Source organism: Chroicocephalus ridibundus, chromosome 8 (assembly GCF_963924245.1).
Source record: "Chroicocephalus ridibundus chromosome 8, bChrRid1.1, whole genome shotgun sequence".
NCBI classification, from domain to species: Eukaryota; Metazoa; Chordata; class Aves; order Charadriiformes; family Laridae; genus Chroicocephalus; species Chroicocephalus ridibundus.
Window position 1 is genome coordinate 16220738 of NC_086291.1, and position 25709 is coordinate 16246446.

General features: G+C 39.7%; 1 protein-coding gene across 9 annotated transcripts in view; it reads right to left on the reverse strand.

Annotated features, from left to right (window-relative positions):
* The window catches only part of TTLL7 (tubulin tyrosine ligase like 7), a 74470-nt gene extending 50142 nt beyond the window's left edge, over nt 1-24328 (reverse strand). Inside the window, exons 1-8 of one of the 9 annotated variants that reach the window (XM_063343587.1) lie at nt 23949-24319; nt 22252-22371; nt 16142-16344; nt 9085-9340; nt 3465-3640; nt 3182-3310; nt 2140-2261; nt 1376-1443 (exon numbers count right to left, since the gene is read on the reverse strand). In XM_063343587.1, the coding sequence (XP_063199657.1) occupies nt 1376-1443; nt 2140-2261; nt 3182-3310; nt 3465-3489 (344 nt within the window). In that variant the 5' untranslated portion in view covers nt 3490-3640; nt 9085-9340; nt 16142-16344; nt 22252-22371; nt 23949-24319. Of the gene's footprint in view, nt 1-1375; nt 1444-2139; nt 2301-3181; nt 3313-3464; nt 3641-9084; nt 9341-16141; nt 16345-22251; nt 22372-23942 lie in introns of those variants that run through there. The other 8 variants (XR_010072212.1, XM_063343592.1, XM_063343585.1 and 5 more) reach the window with 8 other exon arrangements.
* Nucleotides 24329-25709: the final 1381 nt, after the last annotated feature.

Sequence of the window (25709 nt, forward strand, 5' to 3'; positions counted from 1 at the left end):
GAACACTAAGTATTGAATTGTGAGGCTGTGAAAAACAGGCTGATTAAAACCCTGCTATATCTAGTGATAGTAAGTGAAGTTGCAACATAGATATGTCTGACCCAGAGTTACTGTATCAGAGAAATTATTCCCATCTTATCTATAGGATGTGAAATCTCTGCATCAAGTACCTTTAAACTGTTTCAAACTCAGAATTCAATAGCTTGAGAGAGATATAATCAGACTGTATTTGAAAACAATGTGTGCCTTTTGTCCATTTTGCACGTTTATTTAAAAAAATCACAGAACTGTCGCAATACACAGGGATACCACTCCCTACCACGCTGACCAATGTTGTTCCACTGTTTCCAGGACCTCTCCAAATAGCTGTTTGCTTCCATGTGCTATCTCTATGATTTTACTTAGAGTTTAAATCTGGAAGGGGCAGTGGAAAGTGCGTGAGTAGCACGCACTGACAAAAGGGAGTTCTGGCCCCACACGTAGGACATGGAGACACCATAGCAATGCACGTAATATTTGCATCATAATAGTTACAATACATTCTACATGCTATGTGCTGCAGGTACAACACAGAAAAAGAAATGGAGAAAGAGAGAGAGAGAGAGAGAGAGAGGAGATATCACATTAATCACATTAATATATGAAAACAAATTCTGTTCTGGTAACAGGAAATGCAGTGTAGGTAATGTTGGGGGCCAAAAGATTAACTCTATTAAACATTGCTCTTTAAACTAATTGAGATCAGAAGAATCAAAATATTCACACACATTTATCCCTAAACTTTTCCTTATTACCAGACTGTTGAATCATTATTTAGTATTGTCTTCTTACAGGTCTTACTCACAGATTCTCAGCTAGGATAACTCCTCAGAACCCAGTTATTCCACTAGAGTGAGGAGAATTTATAATTAGACAAACGAGCCTCTCTGACATTTCTTAGATAAACAGTAAAATGCTTCCCATTTTTTAAGGTTGATATACACAAAAACATAGTCATTAATTATTTTAAACAAATAATATCCATCCACGTACTAGTTATTTTTTCTGTTCTACCATTACAGGATATAATGCCTGGGTGTATTATGTATTAAGTGTATTACACAATAATTTAAGGCTCTCCTACATTCTACAATGCATAGACAGAGAACTGAATCCACATCATATTCCACTGGAGTCAACTGGAGAGATACAGTGGCCCACTCCACTGCTACACATCCAGGACCAAAGCCAAAGTTATTAAGAAACTTTGGAAATTATTCTTGGTCCTCTCATAGCCTCTTAGTAAAATTAAACAAACGTTACAAGCAATAATTCAATGTTGTACTGCATTAAATACTATGGCTGAAAAACTTCTTAATAGTAAAAGAAAGATTACTTAGTCATGTTTCTCGCCAGAAAATCCTTTCTGCAGATCTCTCCCATTCCTGGAAAATGGTTGATTCTCTAAGGAAGAAGAAAAAAAGAAAGTCAGTTGGTACTTTTTAGTTTTACTGGCATACCTAATATAATCATTTAATATGTTCGAATGCATAATCAGGCAAACATAATTAGTGTAACATATAAATGATTTAAGATAATATCTTACATTATACTATGTATTCTTAGCAATACTAAAGATGCTGTAAGTTGTATTCTCCTCCACCAACATGAGTATGCCCACTGATTCCATTTCAGACATGAAAGGAGACTATCACACTCGTACTCACAAAGCTATCTAGGAACAAAGAATGCTATCACAAAGTAATGGTAAAGAAAGGAATTATTTATTCACAGAAACTGTGGAGAGCTCTGCTTGTTAACTTAGTGCTTAAAAGCTTATGAGCAACTGATAAATGATGTTCTGCATCTTCTTTCAAACTCTGATCATTCTCAACACCCAAACTGGCAGACAAAAGCATGAAAGAACAGCCCCAAATATTTAAACACCACATTCCAAGTGGTATGAACAAATAGCTCTGGAAAAGAGTAGGATTTTAAAACATGTAGTGGTATAGCCTTAGCACAGTCTGGTTGGTGGTGGTGTTTTGTGGGTTTTTTTCTCCCCATACAAATGTAACTGACCACAAGTGACACATTACTGACCATTTCAGAGTGAGGCAGTTTACTGAAACCGGTGAGAAATCTTAACTACCACTCTACCTGATAGTTCCGAAGTTCAGCGATCTTTTCTTGTTGCACAGCAGAATCACTCCATATAAGATTAGCTGTTTCATCTTCATCACGTGTTTTCACAAATCCCATTTCTTGTATTACTACGCGTACTACGGAGAAATCACATACTTAGGGAATATTTTGCATCTCTAAAATAGATTAATTTTCAAAATTTAAAAAATCAATTAAGATTTTAAACACTTCCAATATTCAACCCTTGGTCCGAGAACTATGTTAGCATGCAAGCTACTCTTTATCTTGCAATATTTCCATCAGTCTATTGCTAACCTGTCATTACAACATTACAGCACCTTGTACTGAGGCTTGAATGAGAGCACAACCACTGACGGGAACTGTCAGAGCTTTAAGGCATTCCACAATCATCTAGTAAAAGTCTACTTGCATGGCTTTTAAGACTTAATCTTGGCTATCACATACGTTAATTTTAAAACAGTGATGACTATAAGTGTCACTGCAGACAGGGGACAAGAATGCCTCTTTAGTCAAGGTACAGTAGTTACAAAAGCAAATGCATACATTATTTTAATATAAAAAAAAAAGAGAAAGATTAGGTGGCAGGCATAACTCAGATTCTAGAAGAAAAGATTTTTCTGAAGTAGTCCCAAGCATCAAAATAAAAAACATTAGTAGATCTTATTGAGAAACCTCTGCATAATAATTAGAGTATTTAACATGAAATTTACACTGTTCATTTTTCAAGGCTTTAAGTAAACTTCCAAACACGTAGGTAATTCATAATTAGAGGGGTTTTCCACAGCCTTCTAGGTAACTTATGTTTTTGCATTTCAAGGCCCTTCCCTGAGTAACAAATGGGGAGCAATAGATGCACAGTGTTCAAAGCTATCAACTCAGTATTACAAAAAAAAGAACAAAGATTTCTTACAAAGGAAAATCCTTTGGAAACGTCTCACTGTCAGACTGATGCAAAGTCCATTAATTCACCCCATTAGTTAGTAATTCCCTCACATCAGTAGCTATTAGGATGAAAACAAAATACGTAGCTTCCTACCAATTTCATATTTCGTGCCAGCGACATTTGCAGTGATGACTCCATTCTTCTTCTTTCTGACTTTTCTTTTAATTGTGCTTTGATAGGGTAGTTCCGAACTCAAAGTCAGAGGAGCAGTTCCATGGTTATCTTTGAAAACCAATGTTGTAACTATCAACATCTTTATCTCTCAAATAATATATACAAATAAACTAAAAATACAAACGTTTCCTTTGCTGCAACTTAGAGGTACAAGCATACTGAATAATTAATAGGCTATATTAAAAATCCAAGACTAGCATACCTCCCTCATTAGGCAAGGATGGCATTATAACCTAGGATAGTGCAGAAGCAGAGCCCAAATTCCGTTCCAAGTTCTCAGAAAACGATGGAGCTGTCAAAGCCAAATTATTTAAAGCTCCAGTCATACCATTTCAGTCTCTGGTTGTAGTAAATATTAGTTCTGGAATGGATAAATATCTGTGTTAAAAAAAAATATATGAGAGACTTTGTTATAGAGAAATCCTGAAAAAACATAAACAGCAGAAAACTAAATACTGAAATGCTTTTAATAACAAGTCAAAAGCAACACTTAATTTAAAAGATTGATCAAGTTATTGTAAATATAAAACTTTGTTCATTACAATTCAATTGTTTTGTTTCTGGCAAGAATCATTTTGCAGAATTGATTTTCAATATGAGATTATATTAACTCATTTTCTTATTTTCATTTGTGTATGGGAGATTTTGGGCATGAAAATAGGTAACACTGAATTCAACCAATACTGCAAACTTTTTATCTCCACAAAGCTCACTGAATTTATAGCAATTTTAAACCATATTTTAATTAAAAATTTAAAATCAAACACACTGTATGAGATGTTTTCAGGTACCAAATGGGAAATAACTGAAATCATCTTAATAATCCTTTTCCCACTTTTTCATTTTTCAACATTTTTAAAGCAATTGTCCAATAATCACTTTGTAACACATGGCTGCAGTTTCATGACCACTTCATGACACAGCAGACATCACTTGAAAGACACTTTGGGTTGGCCAGTATCTAAATTGTCAGTTTGTAAAATTAATCAACTGTTTTTCATGTCTACACTGATGCAAAATTTCAGGTTTTTTCCTCTATGAATACACAAACACATATGAAAATCTGACATATTAAAAAGCTTTTCAAGTGCAGCTTAAGCACATAAGAACAATGGGCTAAATATTAGGAAAGAACCTCAGGAATAGAATGCTTCTAAACACACTGCTACGTGACTTCAGGTGTGCAGCACTGTTATAACGAAGTCTGCAAGAAAACAAATGCTGTTTTGGCAGGTTGTCTCAAACAAATCTATGAGTTTTCAAAACATATACAATATAAATCACTGGTTTTTAAATGCTTTCATTTCTTTTCTGTAATTATGTGTGTGGCAAAAGTTCCTTACACTAGTTTTAGGTTAGTTTACATTGACACTTCTGATTGCAAAACTTATTTTAAATAGCTTTATCTAGAGCATGATGAATTTCTTCTGCTGTCAATAGCAGAAATTTACAGTAAAGTCAAATTCAGACATGACTTATGATGTGAAACATATTTGGTAGTAAGATTGGACAAAATGTGTATTAGCAAAATTACCAAAATATTACTGACAAATCCTCATTTTTTATTTGTGTGTGTGTGTGTGTGTGTCCGTGTGCGCACGCACACATCAGAGAAAGAAAGAGAGAGATACAATTATATTCTGGCCAAGTCACCCTCTAGGTAAGAAAATATAAAAGCAGATACCTTAAATTGCAAGATCTTATTTCCTTTAAAGACAGAAATTTACCCTTAACAGTCCATTAACACAAAAGGATAAAAAGAAAAGATTATGGTTCCTTTATGACTGTTGCCAACATACTAGGGGCCAAACCCTGCTTGGTAATGATACAACCAAATCTCCCTCATGACCATTTACTGGAGTGTCACAAATTAACACTAAAACACGATCCTGTGTACTTAGCCAGAAAGCAGGAGATGTTTTATACACAATGTTCGACAGCACAGTAGTAAAACGCAGCCATACCTACTTGCAACATACTTCGCTGAACCAGAACTCACTAAGAAAATCAGAAAATCCCCCCCAAATTGACCTAAAACTGGCAGGTCATTTTACAGTTTTAATGTTTTGGATGCCATCATCTGAGAAAGTGGCCTGAAAGTCCTCTTGTCCGCTGGCCTACTAAAATTAGACACAGAGATGGGAAAGCAAAGCATTCATCCTCCTTAAAACCACTGTGAAGGAAAAGCAGTGCTGGGCACAATGACTCACTGAATGTTGCATGTTATCTGTTTCTCAAGCTAAGAATACCACCAGAGTACACAACATGTTTAATTCCTGGGAATAATACTGAAGTACGTCCATTAGCCAATTAAGGACTTCTATGCATGTACACGAATGCCTAGCAGTTGTTCCTCTACCACACTGACTAAAAACTTTCAACAAATTTGGAAGAATGTCAAGACGACTAATATTTCCCTGTGAGAAACACCAGCCCTTACTAATACAGCATGATTTACAGGCTATGATATGGTAATGAAAAAAAAAAGCTGCTCATAGAGCTTTCGTTCAGCTTATAATCACAGAAAAATATCTGCCCAAAGTTACTAAAACACATTGTATTCCGAAGGTGGACGATAAAGCTCCAAACTGTGTCGGAGACAACAACAACTGCCACGTTGAACTACTGTTTGTCTTGTTATAGAAACTATTCTACTCTTTCGAGAAGAATACTCTTTTGAGTTTAAATAGAAAGCACCAACACTCAAGGCCCATGACTTTCAAGCAGTCAACTTCTTAGCGCACATACTCGAGTTTATGGCAAAGATTTATGGTCACCTTTAGAATATTCTACAGACAATTAGTAGTTTGGCCATATGGAAAACAAAGGAATTAGACTGACGAACCCTCGCAAAAATTTCTGCTAACTGATCACTGAAATAACTCTTTTCTTGACAAGATTATGAATGACATAATTTTTATCATCACAGCTGAAGCATGTACTCGTCTAATGATGTCAAATCTTGTTACAAAGACACATGCAGTCTATTTGTCAAATCCTGATTTAAACTGAATTCTTCAAAGACAGAAGGGATCATTACCGTACTCTGTATTTAAACTTATTCTAGGATTTTGACTTTTCACAAGCAGTGTCCATATCCTATGCCAATAAAGTTAAACTGTAATCCACCTTAAGCTTGTATATAATAACTCAAAATTGTCTCACAATTGCTCCACTTCTCTTAAGTCGCCGTTCTCCAAACAACCATTTCACTGAATACCAAAACACCAGCAGTCCAAAATTAGAAGTAGTTTTCCAAAATATTTTACATTTACATTACAAGATGCAATCCTTTCCTTTGCTCCTACCGGAACCCACCTCCTTTCCAAAGGGCAAATATGGGTCCAATGAAATTGGACAGTCTCAGCTTTTCTTCCCACCACGTCAAGTGACAGATGAGAGGTACAGCATCTCATCTCAGGGCATACGTTATCCAGAACACTAGCTGGAATTGTACAATAAGCCATGGGAGCAGCAGACTTGCTCCTGCTTAGGCCTCCATGCTTTGTAGGTCCCCAGTGCGGCACCACGAGAAGTTCCAATTCTGCAGCAAGAAAACCAAGACCAGGCTACTGAGGAAGTTGTAGTCCTCCAAACTAAACTGCAGCTGTTCCTCAGACTACACTTTAGATGAGCAGTTCTCTCACTGGGGGAATGGGTCACTTGGGAGAGACAGGAATACATCTCCGAGAGCAATAAACGAAGGGCTGTTGCTGCAGGGAGGGAGCTGGAAGGAGAGAGGCACACACTGACAGAGCACCGAGATGCAACACTGCAATGCCACGGGCCCTGGCAGCCACACGCCGTTCCTCTTTTTGACTTCTATACAGCAGAAATCACCCCTGAGTCACTTCATTCTCTGACCCAGGTCCTCCCCAGGCACCTTTTTCTAGCTCACATCTCTTGATTTGTTATTATTGCCCAGCCCTACCCCCAGTCAGAGCACGGTTGTCTCAGGCCTGCTGAAGGAAAAAGACCAGCTGCGCAGACCACTCTGTGGGCAGCCTCTGCCGCCCCGACGGAATGGCCAGGTACAGGGCGAAGCTTATTGCAGGGCCCACCGGATCATGCAACAGGAACAGGAGCAGCATGGTCAGGTTATGAATACATCAAATTGCGAGTCAGTTCTGACAACTGTGACAAGCTCTTACTTCTAAAATAAGCATAACCTATAACCTGCGTTCAGCTACAACAATATAGAGACATTATCTCTCTAGTAGCCTACCTGAAAGACCTGTTTCCAACAGATTGCTTTTAATAACATGGAAGAAAGTATTTTATTTCCAAACTGGGACTGACAGAGCTTGCTTAATCTTGGCAAGTCACCTATCAGGAATCTTTGAATTCACGCTCAGACAGAAAAGGATCACAGTTCCTGCTGTCCGTGCTGTATATACCATTTCCCTCCTGAAATCACGATAAATAGAAACTAGTGGAGGTTTGCTGTGCACCCATACTCATTCAAGGGTGGCTGAACAAAAATGGTTAACCTATAAATAGAGAAAGACTTGTGAAGAAGAAATGAATGCACCTTCATCAGGTTAGCACATTCTTATACAAACAAGCACTTTGAATAAAAGTGTTCTACAGGGAAATAAAAAGATGAGGTGTTATCTTTAGTGTTGCCTGGCAAAGGTGTGAGAGAGCCAGCAAGAGAGATACACTGCACACAATCCTGCCCTAGAAAGAGACAGAAGGGGGGGGGGGGGGGGAAACAAAAAAAACACAAGGAGCTTGTTTTCCTCCACGGACAGCAGAGGCGTGGTACTCTTGCCAGAGAGCAAAGTGTTGCACACAGACAGAGACCAATGCAGATGCTTGAGTCCATCTAAGGGAACAGTCTGAGCAAGGTATGAGGGTACCTGGGCTGAAGAGCAGAGGATAGTGGGAAGAAGTGCTTTCACAGTTAATGGAGTGATCCATGTTTCCTTAATTACAAGTTGTAATATGTTATAGAAAAGAAAAAAGTATTTTTTGCTGTTACACAAATTAAGTGTATCATAAGTTAGTAAACTGCCTGAAAAATATTCTTCTAGATTATATAGAAGTATTTTTAAACAAATCCCTCTCATTTCCTAAGTTACTTGCTCCTTACTGCTCACAAGTGACCTCTGCCTTTCATGATCTTTTACTTTATGTAATGATGCAGGATGGAGCTGAAAAGGTTATTTTTAATCTCTAAATAGGAACTACATACCACCAGACCCTTCCCCCCCTGCCCCCTCAAAGAGTAAGCATCCTAGAAAAAGGTTGAATTAATCCAATCAAAATAGAGAAGGGAGAGTCCAATCAAACTTAAAGTGGTGCACCTTGAGAATCTGTTCCAAAGAATACTCAAATCAATGAGATTCTTATAGCTAACTTGGATCGTATCAGTAACTATGAAACTGCTACTGTATACCCTAGTAAAAAGAGACTAGCTTGCATATGCACATTTAAAATAGATTTAATCTAACAGATTTAAGCATTAGGAATGGTAGGATCATCTGCTATCAAAATACTCCATGTTCTAAAGGAGAGGCAATGCTGTATCACTCCATACAGTTTTTAATGTGAACCTCCTCCTTCCTTCTAGCTATTGTGACACTACTGGCGACCAGTTTGAAAAGCTCCACGGACTATGCATGTGCTCAGCTGTACATACATGAACTGAAAATGTGACTTCAGATCTTAAGCCATGCCACATACAACGAGACCTCTCAAAGACAACTAACATTTTTTAAGTGTCTTCCTATTTATCTAGGTGAAATGCATCAAAAACTAAATTGTCCGTTTTATTTTCATTTCTTGCATTCTTTGTGTAGAGACAAGTAATCACTCACCAACAGTGGAATATTTTAGAGTAGATTTTAAAACTAGCAGACTGCTCTCCTCTGAGCCCATTAATGCAATTTACTCAGTGCTGTCAGAAGTGTCTGGAAACGCACAGCAGCCGGGAAGAAATCCTCAAAGCTCCTGACATAAGGAGCTTTCGCCCTGAAATGGAGACACGCTGACGATCTAGTTACAGAACTTGGCGGATGACCACAGGGATGGAAGGACAACATCACAGCACCGCAATCCCTGCTCCCCGGTTGGCTGGAAAATTAAAATAACAAAAATTTCACAGAAACATGAAAAAGAAAGAAGTGAAAATAGTCTTCAGAGCATTGACCTAGCAAACATCTGAGTTCTGGGGTTTTTTTCAATCTGACATAAATAATTAAGCTTTTTGCTCCCTGAGATCTCAGAGTGTGAAAGTCTGGATACACCGTAGTGTGGGGCTCTGCTCTTTATCACAGTTATACAAAACTATAATCTACTGTTGATCTGGAATTAAGCTATAAAATGCAGATTCAAAATGAGATTAAGACATTAGCAGAAATTATAATAAATAAAAATGCCTTCTTCACTACCACCCTCAAATAGCAAGGTAATAATAATTTGCGGTAATTAAACTGCAGAATTAAAAGCATCATACCCTTTCACGATTTTTTTTAATGTTTGTCTTGACAAAACCTATGGTGAAGTGTTCCTGCTACAACCAAGCAGTTTTATTGTAACATGCTAAAAAAACAATTTGGTGGCAAGTTCTCACTCCTACAGAGAAATTTTAGATGCAAAAAGCAATCCTCACTTTGAGGCTCAATGTGTCAAAGTGACAAGCTTGTTTTTAAAAGGCTATCTCTGCTGGCTTAAAAATGCATATACATTAAGGCTTGGTTCAAAATACTCTGAAGTCAAAGGAAACCTATTAATTTCAACAGCCTTTGCTCTCACCATCAAACAAGACGAGATGTTTATTCAGCAGCTCGTTCAGATAAAGTGAACGTACAGAGTTCTCGGGTGTTTGATTTGCTAAACGGACAGCTACACGCTACACAAGAATACAAACAGCATGATTTACACAACTTAAAACTTTTTTGAATCATGCAGTTCTGTACAACAATTCTCTGAAGTAGTTTATCCAAATGGCCAGCATTTCTAAAACTTCCAAAATATCTCTGAAAAGGACCAAACCAAGCTATGGTATCAGCACTCCACCTTTGAATTCATAAGTTACAGTTGCTTTTGTGTGAGTTTAACTTTACAACCGCCATTTACCGTTCAAGACCCCAATCAGTAAAGGCCCCAGAATCATTCTTAGCCTTCTGCACCACAGCTTATATAATAAACAGCATCTTACAACACCTATTTAGTAATACTGAAAGCATAACCTATCCTGACCCTCCCAAGTCTACCTTCAAAACACAACGCAAAACAGAGTTTGTGTCACAGTTGTGAACCTTATCTTTTGCTGGAGAACATAAAAGGTGTGTTATCTTAAATGGTTGGAGTCAGGTCAGAAGACAACCCTTCAATGCCAGCTCCAAGGCTCAGCCACGCACGTCAGCACAGAGCCTCGGCAACTTTGCAGTCTCAGTTCATGGGAGATTTTCTTTTGTTTTTTCCTGACTTTGTACTTCACAGCTTTGGGTTGGGTTTTTTTCATTATCATAAACGGCCAATGAAATGGCAAGTATATATCCCAGACTCAGAAAATGGGAAATTTATTAGAAGCTGTTAAGACGGTGGAAGCATCACAATGTAAGTGTTTCACAGGAATTAATCACTTCACACTCACAATTTAGAGATCAGGAGTGGGCACAGAATTGGCAATTTTTTTTCTTTTCATTGCATCTTGAAGCAATATTGCTTCTTTTGGCTCTCTCATTCATTCATTTCACAAAAGGAACCTTAACATCCTTGGCCAAATTCAAATCAATTTCAAAGCTTTCAAAGCTGAAGATTGATTTTCTCTTTAAAAACGACCTCCAAAGTGTCTTTCATAGCAGAGCACACAATGTGAATATTTGTTGGCTCATTCTCACCCTTCAAAAGCCCTTTTTAATGTGATAACATATTTCAGACTGTTAGCAAAATGAGTGGTATAGAGTTTCACATTTATGTTCTCAATATTGAAAAGAGGGTCATCAAAGAAAGCAAGACAGAATTAGAAGACTACAATAAAAAGGACAACGCATGAACCTTTCTCTTGTTCAGTAAAACGAAGGAAATATATTAATTGACAAGGCAAGTTAAAAGAACCTGTAAGACTTAGAAAACAATAACATAAATAAAATGCAGGGAACTTTAATAAACATCATTTAGCATTCATAATGGTAAGGAAAAATATTGGCAAAATATCCCAGGCAAAATGAAGCACAACCATGTTTTTACACAGTAAAATCTTAATTTCAGAAAATTTATATCTGCATCACTCACTGCTAAAAAAATATCAGCTCTAACGTTATACTCTGTCAGCAAAAAGCATAGACAACATATAGGTCTTGTACTACTGTTCGCCACTTTGTAAGTGTTGATAACACCATAAATCTGTCAGCAGGACAGCATTTCACTAACTCTAGAACAGACAGTATTCCTAGCCCCTGATCACAATGAGTTCCACTGAACAGTGCGGAATGGAAACCCATCTCTATTTAGTGTAACTACCTACCTCAGCAACACCAGCAACCATTCCACCTTCACTTAAAATAGCGTTGGAGTGATCTAAGCATTTTCAGCCTAGAAACGTACCCTATGTAGAGTGCACTGGCCATACCTACTCTGCACGCGACAGCTGAGCAGCACGATACCTACCGCCCAGAGGAGGGATGGACCCCTGTCACCTCAACTGAAGTATTCCCTTTAAAACAAATAGCTGAAGGACCCTTGTTTGCTTTGTCTTGGGGACCAGGAGTGCAGGAAGCTGCGCTATCAGACTGCCGCACACTAAGGGCCAATGTTCTTTGTGGTGAGACAACCATGGCCACTAATACGAGAAACAGAGATGATAATGTGCAATAACGATTATGTGTAATAGCGATACTGAAGTCTGACATTAACCGTGTGGTTTTGGTAGGGGAAAGGGTAAAACAAGAGAGAGTTAGGAGAGGAACTGAGTTGTAGCACCTGTGGGAAGATCTCTGCTCTGCTTTAGACTTTGCAGTGCACCATCCATGCTTTTCCTTACAGCATGCCAACATACACCAACACATATTACAGGACGTTTTAAATTGTGTTCACCATAGACTAATCACTGCTGGAATTAAATTATTCCTTTCTTTTTCTGTCATTCACTTCTCAAAAGATTTATTTCTCTAGCAAGAGCTAGAGATCTTAGGGATCTACAAAACAGGAAAATTTAACATTTTGCATGTATAAGCATAGTTGTCTTAGTATAACAGAAAAAGCAGTAATCCTTTAATGAAGCTGATGTATTTGCAATGATTCCTTTTATTATAAATAGCCCCTGAGGGGAGATTTACTAAGGATCCTGGGGAAGATTTACTAAGGATCCTGGGGAAGAAACAACAAAAAAAAAAAAACAAACAAAAAAAGGATATATTTAAAAGGTTCCCCCTCATACATCAGATTCTCCCTCCCTTCTTTAAGTTGGTGGCATTGGCTTGGTGTGAAAACAGCCTCAAGTTCAGGGATACGGGTACACAAATATGGTTACAATTATTTCTACAGACTCAGTGTGTTGCAAGAGCCACACCTTAGCCCCGCATGAAGTCTGCCCCATTACATCTCCTATTCGACAGGCCTACACTTCATGGACCTATTTCAGCATCGCTAAACGTGGACTGCAGTCATCGCACATAGCCTACAACAACTCTGATTGAGGATTACATCATCCTAATTCACATGCTGCCACGTAACAGTGTTTTCTAGTTTAGCAACAAGGATGACATTCCCACAGCAGCCTGAGCTATAAATTGGCACACATTAGCATGCCGTTTCAGCACCTGATGTGAAAACATTAAACAAAAATCAGGTGTTGAATAAGCTACCAAGGGCACTGACAAGAAACATCTATTCAAAGTCTTCTTGACCATGAAAGTACAAGAAAGTTGCTCATACGTGATCACCGGATTGCTTATCATATTATACTGACACTTCCAACCAATTTGCTCAGCTCCACTAGGAATACCTGTATGCTTGTATGAGAGTTGGTAGACCTCTAATATTTTAATGACTGTGCCATATACTTCTACTCCGTAAAGAATAAATGACAGTCAGAAATACTCACAGTTGGCCTACAGTATCACTAAGACTACTGTGACCAACGCTCCATGCTAGTAATATTTTACAAACAGCTGATAAAGCCAGACAGAAACTCCAGCAGCTACAAAATATTTCAGCAAAAACATGCTTTCCTCCCTACAGCTTCTTATTTGGGGCTCAATGGGGTACCACTGATTTGAAAATATTTTTGCAAATGAAAACAGGAGTAAATCAGCAGTTTCAAAAGGATGCAAGTCCTCAGAAGCTTCTCTAACTGGAAATGACCCAATTTAGAAAAATTCCGTTAAAAGGCTGGATTGGCTCCAAATGCCCTGTGTCACGCTATTTTTATCCATTGTAGGGGATCTAAATAGAGTCACTACCCTCATCAGCAATGAGATGAGACTCCAGTAACTTCCTATAGGAATATTTTGTGTATATACCGCTTACCCGTAGAGAAATACAGCATGTAGTCAGAAAGTCTAGAAAAATAACATGCCTTAAATATTGACACTGAATTGAATACTTTGAATACGCAAAACAAGAAAGAAAAATGAAGTGCATCAGACGTTATACACACTACCTTTAATTTTTGCTTAAAAGAACAAAGCATGAGAATAGCCTACCAGAAAGTAATTTTCTGGGATATGGTTGAACTCATAGGATCAGAATAATGCACCTTCTGAATGAGAAGTACAGCATTATTGATGCAACCCTTTCATATTGAACAGTTTATTTACTGAGTAATTATACATTGCCTCTGAGATACAGAGACCATGCTGACAATGGCATCATAGCTTTTAATGCAGTTTAAAATAACTCCAAAATCTGAGGAGATAACTGCCCTAAGCATGCCTACTTGCCTTCATGACTTTAATCACAGCAGCAGCACAGTTCCAAGTTTGGAACAATAACACAGTTAGCCCTGTCCTCATCCATCTTGGTCAGCTCCCAGAAAGCAACACTTGAAAGCAATTGGCTGTGGAGTGTGTCTTTGGTGTTTGGTTGTGGTTTTGTTTTTGTTTTTTTGTTTGTTTTTTTTTTTTTAAAAAAAAAAAAAAACCTCATTGTGTGCTGGTTAAGAGCTATGCTTGAGAAGTGTACTGAAATAAAAGTCCTCAGGCAGAGGCTAGAGCAGTGGGATATTCAATTCATTTAGCAGGGCTCAATTTGATTTTTCATTGCTTTAATCTTACATTGCTTTAATCTTTTTAAAGGCGCGTTCTTAATGCAGCAGAAAGGCATGAACTTATACAGTCAAATACATGCTGGCTGCAAAGTTAACTGGTTTTCAAATATTGAAAAGAAACATACATTCATTTTTTGTTATGTTATAGCAACACGCACCACCACCACCCAAAATAAAACATGACTGAGAACTGATCCACACACTTCTTTTTTTAATCATCATATTATCTTAGGCTGAAAATTACAGTGTTTATTGTTTGGTGCTTCTGACTCCCTCAGACGTATCACATCATTCATATTACAGAAGAATTTTTTTGTAGCCAGGGAGTATTATACTTACATGATGACCACAGATAAGGAAAAAAGAAATGCACCAAACTGAGCCAAATGCATTTATAAATGCAAAGGTATGGAAAAGTTACAACACATCTATTAACAAGAAGAATAAATCTTTCAGTAAATGTTTAATGCAAAGCGTTAGTAGAAGTGAGGAAAAAGGAGAAGACCATCGATAATCCAAGCAGAAAGAAATAGAGAATAAGCCGGGATTCATAGTTGGTTATTGATCCAGGACTCTGATATTATTTCACAAATACGAAACTACTTGCCAATTTTCATGCTCCTTTGACTGCTCAAAGGAAGAAAGCTTTTCTCCAGGAATTTCCCAGTTCCATTATTTGGAAGAAATGTACACAAAGTACAAATTTTGTACTCAAGACTATAGTGTAAATGAGATCAAGCCATATGTAGCACAATCTTTTCCACAGCCCAATGATGTAAATACAGACATTTCTACTGACTTTTGTGGACTTTATAACATAGTGTTTCAGTTCCAGAACAGCCCTGCTGGTGGTGCAATTCAGGAATATCATTAAGACACAGACTCATTTGGTAACAAGACCAACCTATGTCTCATCCATATCAAAACTACAGTCTATTTAAATCAAATCTTCATCACAGTACAGATCACTGCTAAAAATAACTGTGTTGCCTCTGAATTTCTCTCTTTCTTGACAAAGATTATGAGCTTCAGGGAGCACTTTCAGAACTGCTTGGTTGTCTAGATGCAGCACGTCCTATTTCATAGCTCATGTAGGATGCACAGGGACAAAATCAGGGGTTACTATGCAGGCATTATATAGATATATCGCCACAGAAAAAGCTTCATGCTGTTCTCCAGAAGCATATTTTGTCTAGCTAATGGATCAAGATTTACTCTATTCAGAAGATGCTCCTGAATCCAGTTCTCTATTATAAGGCAAGATAAACTGGAAGTTCAAGGATGGATGGGAAAGAACATAAAAATGGAGAAAAGGAACAAGGAGCCTGGAAAAACAACACATTCCAAAATATATGTGGTGGACAGAATGCATAAGCATTCAAACTAAAGGTATTGTATTTCAATTAACACAGTCTGCAATAGAGAGCAATAGGGAAAAAAACACCAAAAACAACTTAGCAGCAGCATGTAGCAGGATGAGATGATATACCAAATTCTTCTGCATACAAATTACTGACAAGAGTGCAAAATGTTTATTTATTATGGATTTAACTGACAACATTACATACTGCAGAATAAACAGTCATACTAGGACCTCCCACAGATATGGAAACGGATTTAAAATAATTCTGCAGCAGAAGTAGCAAAATGAAATCACTTACCGTTAGTGTTGCATTGCTGAAACTATCTGAAGAGTCAGCCCTCGGGAAACAGATTTTTCTATCCATAATTGACAACCGATACAGCTTCAGGCAGCGCTGGTACACCAGGGAAAGACATGGTGCAGCACTAGCTCCTTCCCATTTAGCCTGTCCCTGGCACTTTTTAGATTTCTTTCTTAACCCTTTCTAGGTATTTTCTCCCTCTGTTTTGGGTGAAAAGAGAAAGGCACGATACATGTTGTAAGAAAAGAATGCATTATTTCCCACTTTACTTAGAGAGTGACAAGAGCCGTGGGAAGAGAGTCAGTAGGATTTAGTCATAACAATAAGCTAAAGAGAAGTAAAATCTAAAAGCAGAAAATGACTCAGTGACTGGGAAGGAGTTATACCAGAGACATGAGGTACTGCAACCAGAACAATGACTTCTCCAAATGTAAAATTAAGAGGTCAAGACCACAATAGCATAAAATAGTAGCAGAGAAGTAAGCTAAAGAAGATTTATAGTTCGTAAATTGCTACAAGAAAAACGGTTATTATTCTCTTCCAGCCTTGGACCAATGAGATCTGGGTTTTGAAATCAAACTTATTTGGTTTCACTGAGGCCAGGATTACAATCTCATAGAGCAATTTTTAAAGCAAATGAAATCTGAAGTGATGGAAAGAGAAATATTACTTCCTTTCCTAGGATAACTCTTTCTGTAGTATTCTGAAACCATCCACATTTCTTAAATTTGGTTGTTTTCTTTTACAATGTCGATTTATATCAATGAGATATTGTTTTCTGACATCATTTCACAAGATGATTTTTCTTTGTCATATTATTTTTCTTTTTCATTAAGAAAAGATTGGTCTGATCTGACAGGTCAGTACATGTTAATAAGGGTGGACTGTGGACCAAGGAGGCCATCTGATAATAAAAGGTTTGGAAAGTTCTTTTGTTCTACCCACAGAGGGGGGGGAGGGGGGGGGAAGAAAAGAAAAAAAACACCACCAAAACTGCACCAAAAAATCAACTGCACTCCATTCTCTTGTGTGAGTTTTACAGCATTCAGGCCCAACTGCACTGCTACTGTCACACCTGTAGTACAAAGTATTGCGGAGAGACAGATTCTAGTGAGGTGGAGAAGGACATATTCACATAAAGTGGCTGTAGTCCTACTAGCTGTACTGCCATCCTTCAGGAATCACACACAGGCAGAACGAAGCTGGAAGCCAAATGTGCAAAGGCTACAATATACATAAAAGACATTTCCTCTTACTTCCTCCCCCCTTAGTTTACGAATTGCAAGAGTAGATGTTCTCTCTGAACCACAGAGAATGTCTCTCTTGCTTGCCCACTCGAGTGAAATAGAAAATAAAACAAATGTGTATATTTGTGCATAAGTGCAAAGAAATAAGGCTCTGAAAACTCAGTAGCTCTGCCACAGTTTGTTGCCATTTTCCCCAGCTTACAAGAAAGTTCTCCCTTTCACCCAAATCAGTATGGAATAACACTACAATGAAATCCCACAGGTGACACTGCAATCACATTTATTCCTCAAATATGAAGACACAACAGTGGATTCATCTGTATAAATGTAGACCCCCTACAATGTAGATTTTAATCTGGTTTCTCTGGAATGCCTTCACTGACAGCCTACGTATAGTCAGTGTAGGCAGCTGCAGGTATCTGCATTGTAGATGTATAAACATTGGTGACATGATTCCTATACAAGTTGCTCAGCATGAAAGTCTCACTCTACTTAAAATAAACAACAAACGAACAAACAAACAGAAAACAACCCACCAAAGATTAAGACCTCTAGCCTAGCCATAATTGGACAGATACATCTTTCAGAACTGAAAAAGAGATGAATTCAAGGACTTTGAAACAGTGGGAAATGATGGGAAGAAACTCGGTGCAACCAAGATGCAATGTCCCGTGGAAGCACAGAACTGGCAGTGAAATCGGGACATCTCTCCTGAAGTCTCTTCCCACAGGCAACTTTTCCCCGTGGCTCCTCATACTGTCTTGGTTCCAGTTTTCCTACATCCAGCTGTTGCACAGAGTGAGCCTCAACTGGACCATTGATCTGTTATCCTCAAACAGCTGGAACAGCATTACGCATGCGTGTCCCATGACTGACTGAGAGGTATTCTTTATCAATGAAACTGAATGGTGGGCTGACTGTTTGCATCAGATATTCCCAAACATCTACTCACAAAAATACATCTTTTTTTTTATTTTAGTTTTTCATAAATTTTATTTAATTTTCTCAGAAAATATCAAAGATTTGCTTCCTATACATGTTTGTATTCCTGAGTGTTGCTTTAGGCAGAAAGGCCACAATGCCCTTTTCATTTTCTCTTTATAACTAGATGCAATAGAAGAAAGTAATATATAGGCTTTTTTAAGCAACTGCTTGGGGTCATTAACTAACTGCATCATTTCTCAACTGGTGTCCAAAATTTCAAATCTAACTCTGTATTTTTCCTTTACTTTTCTTCTATTTCTTCACTTGTGGATGCTGCTCTGGGTCAATATCCTACAAGATTCCCAACTCTACTGAAGACCTTGTAACAATTCACAACAGCACTGATCCCTGCCTCATCACGCAGTGACATTTTCTTTTACTTACTGAATATACTATTCTCCATCCTCAGAAACATTCTTGTCAGAAAATGCTTCCATTTTTAAAATGGTACAAAATGTAACAAAGACATGTTCTGACATCACTCTTGTTCATTTTTAAGCAAAAAATCTTTTATTCAAATTAATGCCTAATTGTTAATGCTCACTAGTAATTTATAGTCTTTCAAAGACTTCAGGTTGACATAAAGATAAAAAGTTAGGATAATATTATATCCCTCTAAAAAGCCACATGAAATAAAATGGAATAAAACAGGGTGGTTTTTTCCTTGGTGAATAAATTGCACATCTTTCAGATCTCTTTCATCAATAATTCATATAAAGTGTTTTAGCACATTTCTTCCACCCCCCACCCCACCAAGATAAGCTTGAAAGAATAAAACAATGTAACAAATTCGCAGAAATTTCATGTTCGATGAACACTAAACACACGACAACCACCCACAAAAGCAAAGAAAATGCAGAGATCCATCACATAGCTCTATTCTGCATTTTTCAAGAAAAGTCCATTTTTGATCAAGGAAATAAGAGCAATTTCCCCATCAAATCTCACAATCTTCTGCCCTGTCAGTCCACTCTTTTTTGTGTTCATGAACAGTATCTAGATCTTTGCCTCTTCACCTGCATGAAATCAGTATTAAGCATCTGATTTAATTTTCTCATGCTATACCCCAATGCTTCCACTGCACCCTATAGGGATATTACTGTGCTGGTTTTCAAGCGCTAAAAATAAAACAAACACATGTCAACCCAAGGACAAAGTTGGAAGGAAACATACTTTAATGTAACCAAAGAAGAATATATTTAGCATTTTGCTACTAAGCAAGGATGAAAATAAACTTGTCAACACATCGCTGTGTCTAACTGCGAAGCCCACGCCCCACTCAATTCTTTCTGCAGCGTTTGTTATATATGAAAAGTGGATCCAGGCTTGCTTTCTTAAGAGAGTGACTCTTAGTACTCTGCTACGACTGCTGGCCAGAAGAGACTTCTGAACTGCAGCATAAAGCACTTCCATCCTTCTAGGCAGCCAGGTTTTCTATCAATTAACAGTAATATGGCCACCTAAGGTGCATTTCAACAGTGGTACCTATTAGACTTCAGTCTGGAATCCTTCCAAAACCAAATACAAGCGTAAGAGGGAATTGGCATGCCACTTACTCCACACAAAGGAAAGTGAAAAGTGAGTCCTAAACCATAACGTTGTTTTCTTTTGTATTTCTTTCATTACTACTATTGTTAATTTGGGCTCTCCATAAAGCAGAACTGTTTCTGTGTCCCCAGAGATGAACGCTCATCAAAAAAAATGTGATTATATTCTTCAATATTGCCTTTGAAGCAAAGACATTTTTCAAATGATCGCCTCTATTTTTAACATTCTAAACTATTTGCACTTATATTTTTAACATTGGGAAAAGAAATATTACAACTATATACATTGGTCTTTATTTTGGAGATCCTGTATTCCAATTAAAACTAATAGTGAAGGCAAGAACCATTATCCCTGCTTTATTTAGTCCTTCAAAACACAAAACCAAAAATTTATTCTGTTATGGTAAAGCTTGATTCCTGGTGGATGAAATTCAAGACAAGTGCAAAAATGTTGACAAATGTATATAAATTAACATGGTAGTATTTTAAAACTATTATTTTGTACAGCTACAAGAACATTTAAGAGAGAAGACAGGGAAGAACATTGGGAACAAGCAAAAAGCTAAGACTTTAACCCCTACAGAACCTGTAGGTTCCTGCATCCACCACCATGAAGAAAAGTATCCAGTAGACCGAGGCACAATGGAACCTCATGGTCTGAAAAAGCTTCTGGCTCCAAAAGGGGTGCTATTGTGGAACAGGAAGACTTGCTCTAATACCCAACAGATTGAAAGATTGACTACTTCAGTATATCACATTTTTTCTCCCATATTCTCAATTACAGATTATTCTCTTACCCATCAGTGTAGCAGACATCTACGAATTCCATTCTAAATTTAAAATACATTAGTATTTTAAATATTAATGTTAAAAAGTCTTATTGGTTCCAGTAAACTTTAAGGGAGGCTCATAATGTCTGCGCAAAAGGAGTTGCAAAGTACCATTCTGGCAGGGGTTTAGGTAAGCATTAATGGAGCTCTAAAGAGCTTCCTCATGCTTAATAAGGGCCATTTGAATCCTACTGCCGGAAGTCAAATGGCCCCAATTAACTTCTAGGTGTGTAGAAAATAAGACTGAATCTGGGGCTAAATATTCTAAAATTCACAGGGAAAACCAAAATCCAGCTAATATGCCCCAATATGTATGCTGTGGTACTTGCAGGAAATTTTCTTAACTTTGACAGTTTGTACGCATATTTCCAAATAAAATGAACGCCCACTATCTTCATACAGACTCTAACCTTCTTTTAGGAAAATACAACTATTCCCTCCCCCCTCAGATCATTATAAAGTCACTGTGTCAACTCTGGATGATGGAAATACCCCATCAAAAAGGTAAAAAGACTGAGAAGCATTTGTGTTTTTCTTCCAGGACTGATACAGAATCTAGCAATACAATTCAAGGTCTTCATAATTTAGGATTGGCCCAAAAGTCACAATACTTCGAGGCAGTAATAACACTCAGAATTTTCTGAAGGTTTACAGAAACTTACAGATATGAGAAATAAGCATTGTTGATTTCAATAACCTGTCTTTACACTGATAAAATTATAGCACAAAACCAAAAAACATTAGTGACGCACACATCAAAATCTTGTCTTCCAACATGTTATGCTAATTTTTCAAGACAAGACAGAAGCTTTATAAAAGCAGATGCAAAGTAGCTTGGGAAATGTTATCAATTTCTCTATTTCAGACGTTAAGATTTCATTTCGGTTTTCTTGGTTTTCTAAGGATTTCCATCCTTAAATTAATAACTTGTTTTCAATTTGTACAAGACACCTGCAAGTATCTATTACATGCAAAAATACTGCTTAATACAACATTAAAACATAGGGAGGAAGAAAAGGAAAAAAAAACCCAACCCAAGAACATCAGAAAATGCAAAAGTTCAAGAAATGACTCATTTGCCATATGTATCCTACAGAGATTTTTAAAACCTACAATAAATATCCACAGATGGAGATTCATATCAAGAAATCATATTTCAGTCTTTCTTGATGCTGGCAATTCAGAGCAAGCACATTCAGCAGTCAGCATTAGTCTGCCACATTTTACCTTCAGAAATACATCATGGCTCTCACTATCAACATACTGTATTACAGAGATCTCAGAAAAAATTCTAACTATACAAAAGATTGCAAGGTGGTTTAGTGTCTAACTGCTTGTTGACCAATTCATCTCCTAGTTCTTCAGACTTGTCCACAACTTAATCTGCACGGCCAATTTAACACCGTCAGCTTTGGAAGAGCATGGGAACAAACCTTTATTTGTCTGCTAACCTGAGCCTCAGATTACTAAAATGATTGCTAGATTACTGGAATAATTACCTAATAACTGCTGACAGGCTTGATCTCCTGGCCTCTTCTAACACTTTCAAACTGGTGGTCAGATCCGGAAATATGTGGAATGTATCCAAACGATCAGAAATACAGAAAGGGAGTGTTTTTCTAAAAAACAAACAAACAAACAAAACCCCGTTGTTCTAGACATTCTTGCATAATACTGCCGATCCCTACAGGTAAAAACCACATTCTTTCCTTATGAAAGAAATTCCATATTTTATATGGGATAGCTCATGTAATTTTCTGAAACTTCGTAACATTTGTCTTCGGAGAATCTAGCTTCAAAAATAATACTTCCATATGTCAGTGTAGACGTGATACTTAGTCACCGTGTAGGAAAACCCCTGGCGTAATAACTGCTTCTGTCATTACTTTTTGTTCAAAGTAGCATTGACACATATCTTATTTCTATTAAAAACTACATTCTAGTACTAAAAACAGGGGCAAAAGCTTCTACTGATGCCAAGTCACTGTATATTTTGAGATACCCTGTAGAATTTGGGGGACAACTGATTATTACTTCTAATCTTTCAATTGGGAAAACACCCAGCATAATTTCTCTGAGCATTATTTAGACAGGTACTAACATCCTGCTACATAAAACTAATGAAGGATTTAGGCAGAAAGGTATACTGAACCAGGAGGGATTTGCTTGCTTGGTTTAGGGTTTTTTTGAGAAGGAATAGTATCTAATTTTGGTGCTCAAACCACAAATACATAAGAAAGGCACAAAAGCGATCAATATCGAGACCTTAAGTCAGTTTAACAGAGTTCAGCAGTATGTTCAGATTCCAGCATCAATTGCTTTTCCCTTTCGCTTACAATTACCTGTGGTTTCAATAGCAAAAAAATTCAAAAAGATCCCACAGATAATGGGCTTTCAACGAAGCGCAGAAAGCACGGCAAGATACTTGACTTGCATCTCCGGAGATTTAACTTGTTCTACATTTCAGCTTCCACTGGGTACCACTGCCAACAGCCGAGCCCATTTTAGCCTTAACTGGCTCCGAAGAGACGGGGCCCTACGTGCGACACGACCCGCACCAAGGATGGACCCCGCATGCAAAATTTGGGGGAGGGGAAGGGGAGAAAATTAATACCTTTAATCGCGAAACGCCCCCCGTTCGCTGTCGCTCGCACTGCGACACGCGCGCCGCTGCCCTCCCCTCCCGACACGGGGGCTGCCCGCTGCCTCCAGGAAACTTCCCGCGGGGCCGCTGCCCGCCGGCACAGCGCGGTCCCGCCCGCGGCCCCGGGGCCCCGCCGCCGCCGCCCCGGCTGAGGGCCGCGGGACCGGGGGCTGCCTCTGCGGACAGCGCTTCTCCGCCGCCCGCAACGCCCTCAGGCCGGGCACCCGAGGAGCAGCGTGGGGCTGGCGGCCCTTCCCCCGCGCTCCCGCCCCGGAGCATCGCCCCGAACCGGCGACAGACCCCGAGTCCCTAGGCGGGACCCGTACCCCGCGGCTGCCCCAGCGGCCCTGCCCGCTCCCCGGCACCCGCAGCCCCCCAGGCCGGGCTGCCCTTCCCTGCCGCCCCTCCTTCGCGGGCGGTGATGCTGAATCACCACAGGCGGACGTCCCGCCGCTTCTCCGCGCGGACGGCAGCCTGTCCCCCCGCGGGGCGGCGGGTGAGGAGAAGCCCGGGGCGGAGAGGGCGAGCGCCCCGCCGGTCCCTCACCGTTACCTGTCGAGGCGGGGGAGCGGGAGGCCCCCGAGCGCTCCGGTCCTCCCGGGCGGGGCGGGGTGCCGCGGAGCCTGGCCGGGCCGGGCGGAGCGTGCAGCGCCTCACGGGCGGCGCGGCGGGGCTCTCCCCGTCGGCAGCACCCGAGCCGGCGCCTGCCGAGCCGGGGACTAGCGGGAGGAGGAGCGGGAGGTTACGGCGGGGAACCGGGAAGAAACCATTCCCCGCGAGGGGGCACCGCCGGCAGCCGGCCAGGCGGGGCGGGGAGGACGGGCCCTCCCACACAGGTACGTGCGAGGAGAGCGCCCGAGGGGAGGCGGGCGGTGACCGCGGAGCGCGGCAGGCGGCGCCGGCGGCGGGAGACAGCCCCCTCCGGGCCGCCGGTCTGCCCCGCTCCCCTTCCCGCTGGTGGTGGGAGCGGCCCGCGCTGCCGCCCTGCCCGGGGACGCGAGCCGAGGCCCTAGCAACCGCCGCCGGCCGCCCTGAGGCGCGGGGCGCGCTCCCCTCAGGGCCGGGCGCCGCCGCCTCCCTTCGGCCCCTCAGAGCCGCGGGGACCCCGGGGCCGGGCTCCGGCTGATGGAGGGCTGCCGCGGCCCGGGAGGGCGCTCCCTCCTCGGCCTGGAAGCACTGAGCAGGCGTCCCGGCGCCCGCGGGACTCGGTGGCGGCGGGATGCGGCGGGATGCGCCGGGGCAGGTGGAAGGGCCTGCGGCACGGCCGCAGCGCAGCCCCGGCAGCGGCTGTTTGCGGACAGATGGCCGCTTCCCTGGGCCCTGCCGTCACCTGCTGAAATCCGTGGGTCTGTGCTGATTTATACCCGTTTTCAACCCATTACGTCCCGCTCCTCTCCCCCACTCCCCCGTTCTCTTTGGTCTCGTAGCCGATGTTTTCACTCTTGCGTGCATAACTGCTGTTTGAAAGAGGCATTTCAGCCTTTTCCTGAAATACTTTGTGTCCTAGCATAACGCACATGACCTAATCAGATAAATGCATTAAAGATTTTTCAAAAATGGAGAAACATTTGTCAAATACAGATTTTAAAGAATGCTATTAAAAAATAAAAGTAAAAAAAAAAACTTTTTTGAAAGGAATAAATAAAAGCCTGACTGAAATTTAATCCATTATCTCAATAGATTATGTAGTATCCTCTTTGTTTATCAAGGTTTAGAGCCAGATCCAAAAACAGTGGAAATCACCATGGCATTGGATTTAGGCTGATTTATGTTGGCTGTGGAACTAGCCATAATCTTTTATTGACTTACTCTGCTTGCTAATGTTTGGGTTTTCTTCTGTTTTATCAATTAATTAACTCCCTTTATTGATATATTACACTGTTACATCACACATTCCTCATTACAACATACCTTTAAAATCAATTTCAGTGTAACATTTTCTGCACAATCTCTTGGCTAAAACAGGCCTTCCATGAGAATCTCTACAACTACCTTTCTAAGATAGTTAGACATAAATATATTCAGTAGGCTTAGTTTAAACTTTTCTTGGTCAGAAAGAACTGGAACAGAGAAGGTTGACAGTGTTAAATGATATGAAGCAAGTTGGTTGAAAATTTAATTACAACTTGATCAGCATTATGTTTTTAGTTCTACTTTAACATCTTGCAAGGTAAGCTGATATTTCAATAGGAACAGATTGTGGGCTTTTGCAAATACTAGAATGATTGATAAGGACAGAAAGCTGTATGAAAAATCCTTTAGGGAATCCTAGAGAGATGTCAGACTGTTTTCTCATGTGTGGTATGCATTTAT